Here is a 4,632-nt window from a genome sequence, read left to right as displayed (position 1 = left end):
CCATTACCTCTGGGTTAAAGGCAAGCGTGCTAACCCATTTGCCACGCCGCCGGACATTATTAAATTAAAATCACAATCGTTACGTTCCCTTCGTGTGTAAAAACTCGCAAATACCGAAGCGCTTCGTGCAACATCAAGTCGTCACGGTAAACTGTTTCCGCCAATCGCTCAAACGAAATTACGCAATGAATCGTACAATTCTGCGTACAAATATGTACCGTTGGAAATGACTCGCACATAAACCAACATGTTAACATACATGGCAGGTTAACTTATAAGGAATGTTCAATATAGCGTGAGCTTGTACCATACAAGATCTTTATATGGCAACCTCTGTTGAGAGCCGATCTTCTAGTACCATATTAGTCGAGTGAGAATGCGACTTTGCAGTATAAATGAGACGAATCAGTTCAGGAATATCATAATCTATAGGTCTTATCTTGAACGATGGCTTACAAATTTGTATTTCTGTTTCTCATTGCTTCGGTATTTGTGGTAAGAGCTGAATATCTGGTTTGCAAATCTATCAATGAAGTTTTCCATTCAAGAGATATTAATGCACCGCACAACTCAACAGGAATACGAGGACCTCCTGGTCGACCTGGAAAAAGGGGAGCTCCTGGCACAATTGGGAATCCTGGTCCAGTTGGTCCACAGGCAGTAGTCGACTGGGACAGAATTGAAACAAAAATTCGTCAATTGGTCGAAAACTATAGTGAGTATAAAAAGCTTACAAATAGTTGTTGCGTTTATGAATTATCGTACTGGGTTTGCATAAAGTATAAGAATCAAAATAACTTCGAGGCTTTTTAACTTTTAACTATTTATACAGCGAGATGCTCAGGATTGATTTACCACGGTCGATGTATAAAGCTGATCTACACAGCTGGCTACCCCACAACAAAACAAGAATCGGAAAATATTTGCCGTTTCTACGACGGGCAACTGATTGACATCGAAAGTAAAGAAATGTACGACCTTGTCTACAATTACGTGAAAAATGCCTGGAATTCAAAGGTGGACACGGACCTTAGTTTCGTAGATGTGTGGCTGGCTTCCACATACGAGGTTGTTACTTTGTTTATGGTGATGAACAATATATTGCTGCTATGATGCATTATAGCCTTAGTCTATCAAATATTAGTAAACATTGGATTATTCGAAGTTTTCCATACAGAACAACATGGTGAGAATGCGCAACGGGAGCAGTGGTTATGTGGAGTGGTATCCTGGATACCCTACCTCCCATGCTGGCCACAACGTGTTGGCTTTACTCGTTGCTATTAAACCAACAAGGACACAAATTGGAATATTCAACGTTCCCCCAAGTTTTAGCAGACCAGTTCCATTATGTGAATTTCCGCTATAGGAGGGAAATATAGCTGCAAATCCTGCTGAAACGTTACTGCAATATATGATGTTAACAATTGGCTGTACCGAAAATGCTTTAATAAAACTAACCACCATCTAACGAACCTGTAAATCTGCGGATAATCAAGTTATAATGATACAGCTCTACAGGCCATATGTCGTTCGTAATAGTTAAGCTTTAGGAAAGATAGTCAAGGTAAATGCAGGCAGAGCTAGTTGAGTTAAAACTTTACATTGATGGGGAAAACAAGTCATTAATTGGAAAGAGATTTTCTTCCTTTTTTACTTACAAGTATAGCTGTATTTCTTATAAATCATTTTAAGATGCTATATAGTTTAGTTATTGCAGAGCAATTCCAAGTGTGTACGATGTTGTATAGAATTTGTGTGGTACCTGCGTACGCTTATATGCAACTTTTCTTGTAAGTTAACCTGCCTTATAAATTGTGTTGGTTTATGTGTGAACAGTTATCGCCTACAGGCGTGAAGATTAAGTCTACTAGAAACTGCATATTTAAAACGAACAAGCGCCGCTTTTATAAGCAGGATTTTTTTTTCTCGATTACTGTTTATATCATAACACATCCAATATATCAGTTTCTATAAATTCAATAAATAAACTTCAGTGTTTATTTTGCTCATGTAGTAATGTGGGGTAATTTGGGACACGGGGTGAGTTGGGACACGGGGTGAGTTGGGACATTAAAAAAACCTCGTGTACAGGTCCCCATTTGATGATAGACGAAAAAACAGTATTATTCGACAGTATACTTACGGTTCAACAATGCGCGGCAAAGATGATTACTGTCGCTTGTTTTCGAATTGGTAAAATGACACCTGATGTGCAAATCGTTGAAAATCGTTGAATAATTCCTGGTGTGTTTTAAGATATCCCCGTTGATAATGAAAGGTAGGATAGTACAAATTCACATTTTTATTTTAAAAACACAGGTAATATGTGCTTAAATATACATTCTTACCCCACCGTATTTGAAAAATAAATAATATATAGTAGGGTGGGGAAAGATAAGACAATTTTAGCACATAATATCTAAATACCCTGATCTATTTTTAAACAATTAACAACGGTCTATGGAAGTCGTGAGGATATAGTTTTATAATTCTTGGAATGTTCTTTGTTTACTACTAAATGGGACGAGAAAATAGAGTTAAAAGCTGTCCCATCTTCCAGGTCCTACTGTTATATGTTCCCAATAAATTTTGCCACGATAATGCAATGCATAAACAAACCCTGAAAATTTCCTATCTTTTCTGAGGCAGGTTAACTAACACGCCCGACATGGTATGTATACAGTTAAAATTATAACTGGAATATATCCGCAGATTTAAACAAGTTCGTTAGATGGTGGTTAGTTTTATTAAAGCATTTTCGGTTCAGCCAGTTGTTAACATCATATATTGCAGTAACGTTTCAGCAGGATTTGCAGCTATTTCCCTCCTATAGCGGAAATTCACATAATGGAACTGGTCTACTAAAACTTGGGGATATATTGAACATTCCGATTCGTGTCCTTGTTGGTTTGATAGCAACGAGTAAAGCCAACGCGTTGTGGCCAGCAGTGGAAGTTGGATATCCTGGATACCACTCCGCATAACCACTGCTCCCGTTGCGCATTCTCACCATGTTGTTCTGTATGGAAAACTTCAAATAATCCAATGCTTACTGATATTTGATGGACTAGTTTAAAATCTTAGGTATTATAACACTGTATATTGTTCATCACTATAAACAAAGTAACAACCTCGTATGTAGAAGCCAGCCACACATCTATGTAATCAAGGTTCGCGTCCACCTTTGAATTCCAGGCATTTTTCACGTAATTGTAGACAAGGTCGTACATTTCTTTACTTTCGATGTCAATCAGTTGCCCGTCGTGGAAACGGCAAATATCTTCCGATTCTTGTTTTGTTGTTGCGTAGCCAGCTGTGTAGATCAGCTTTATACATCGACCGTGGTAAATCAATCCTGAGCATCTCGCTGTATAAATAGTTAAAAGTTAAAAAGCCTCGAACTTGTTTTGAATCTTATACTTTATGCAAACCCAGTACGATAATTCATAAACGCAACAACTAGTTGTACGCTTTTTATACTCACTATAGTTTTCGACCAATTGGCGAATTTTTGTTTCAACTCTGTCCCAGTCGACTACTGCCTGTGGACCTACTGGACCAGGATTCCCAATTGTGCCAGGAGGTCCGCGTTTTCCAGGGCGACCAGGAGGTCCTCGTATTCCTGTTGAGTTGTACGGTGCATTGATATCTCTTGAATGGAAAACTTCATTGATAGATTTGCAAACCAGATATTCAGCTCTTACCACAAATACCGAAGCAACGAGAAACAGAAATACAAATTTGTAAGCCATCTTTCAAGATAAGACCTATAGACTATGTTATTTCTGAATAACTGATTCGTCTTATTTATACTGGAAAGGCGCATTCCCACTCGACCTTAAATGGTACTAGATTTACTAGAATAACTAGAAGATGGGCTCGCAACAGAGGTTGCCATATATAGATCTTGTATGGTACCAGCTTACGTTGTGCAACTTTCCGCATAAGCTAACCTGCCATGTATGTTAACATGTTGGTTTATGTGTGAACGGTTATCGCCTACAGGCGTGCAGATTAACTCTACCAGAAACTGAATAAACACGTACAAACAAGAGCGCCAAGCTCTTTATTAAAAATCAACAAAGATTATAAACTGTCCCTTTTTTCCCCGCTTGAATTCGAATGCAGCTAAAAATGATTTCGAATACAGCATTCTCACCATGTTGTTCTGTATGGAAAACTTCGAATAATCCTGCTTTACTGATATTTGATGGACTAGTTTAAAATCTTAGGTATTATAACACTCTATTGTTCATCACTATAAACAAAGTTACAACCTCGTATGTGGAAGCCAGCCACACATCCACGAAATCAAGGTTCGCGTCCACCTTTGAATTCCAGGCATTTTTCACGTAATTGTAGACAAGGTCGTACATTTATTTACTTTCGATGTCAATCAGTTGCCCGTCGTGGAAACGGCAAATATTTTCCGCTTCCTGTTTTGTTGTTGGGTAGCCAGCTGTGTAGATCAGCTTTATACATCGACCGTGGTAAATTAATCCTGAGCATCTCGCTGTATAAATAGTTAAAAGTTAAAAAGCCTCGAACTTATTTTGAATCTTATACTTTATGCAAATCCAGTACGATAATTCATAAACGCAACAACTATTTGTACGCTTTTTATACTCA

The 4,632-nt window shown here is 38.1% G+C and overlaps 2 protein-coding genes across 2 annotated transcripts; one reads left to right on the top strand and one right to left on the bottom strand.

Annotated features, from left to right (window-relative positions):
• Window positions 1–336: 336 nt before the first annotated feature.
• On the top strand, window positions 337–1,471 carry LOC100180741 (pulmonary surfactant-associated protein D-like). The gene is made up of 3 exons (XM_018814741.2): window positions 337–715; window positions 833–1,068; window positions 1,178–1,471. Exons 1-3 carry the CDS (start codon window positions 448–450, stop codon window positions 1,367–1,369), a joined length of 696 nt encoding a protein of 231 aa, XP_018670286.1. The 5' UTR covers window positions 337–447; the 3' UTR covers window positions 1,370–1,471.
• Window positions 1,472–2,515: 1,044 nt separating this feature from the next.
• LOC101243212 (pulmonary surfactant-associated protein D-like) lies at window positions 2,516–4,026 on the bottom strand. Its single transcript, XM_004226858.4, has 3 exons — window positions 3,488–4,026; window positions 3,135–3,370; window positions 2,516–3,022 (listed from the first exon to the last, which is right to left on the bottom strand). The coding sequence occupies exons 1-3, from the start codon at window positions 3,753–3,755 to the stop codon at window positions 2,831–2,833; spliced, it is 696 nt and encodes a 231-aa protein (XP_004226906.1). The 5' UTR covers window positions 3,756–4,026; the 3' UTR covers window positions 2,516–2,830.
• Between the last annotated feature and the right edge of the window lie 606 nt (window positions 4,027–4,632).

This window comes from Ciona intestinalis, chromosome 14 (assembly GCF_000224145.3).
Source record: "Ciona intestinalis chromosome 14, KH, whole genome shotgun sequence".
NCBI lineage: Eukaryota > Metazoa > Chordata > Ascidiacea > Phlebobranchia > Cionidae > Ciona > Ciona intestinalis.
Note: the sequence above shows the minus strand (reverse complement) of the source record. Positions and strands in the feature narration are given on the sequence as shown.

Bases quoted from the DNA above. Each gene is read 5' to 3' on its own strand.
- LOC100180741 (XM_018814741.2), top strand. From the start codon at position 448: ATGGCTTACAAATTTGTATTTCTGTTTCTCATTGCTTCGGTATTTGTG. The intron at 716-832 runs GTGAGTATAAAA...CTATTTATACAG, and splicing joins TCAATTGGTCGAAAACTATA to CGAGATGCTCAGGATTGATT. The intron at 1,069-1,177 runs GTTGTTACTTTG...TTTTCCATACAG, and splicing joins GGCTGGCTTCCACATACGAG to AACAACATGGTGAGAATGCG.
- LOC101243212 (XM_004226858.4), bottom strand. From the start codon at position 3,755: ATGGCTTACAAATTTGTATTTCTGTTTCTCGTTGCTTCGGTATTTGTG. The intron at 3,371-3,487 runs GTGAGTATAAAA...CTATTTATACAG, and splicing joins CCAATTGGTCGAAAACTATA to CGAGATGCTCAGGATTGATT. The intron at 3,023-3,134 runs GTTGTTACTTTG...TTTTCCATACAG, and splicing joins GGCTGGCTTCTACATACGAG to AACAACATGGTGAGAATGCG.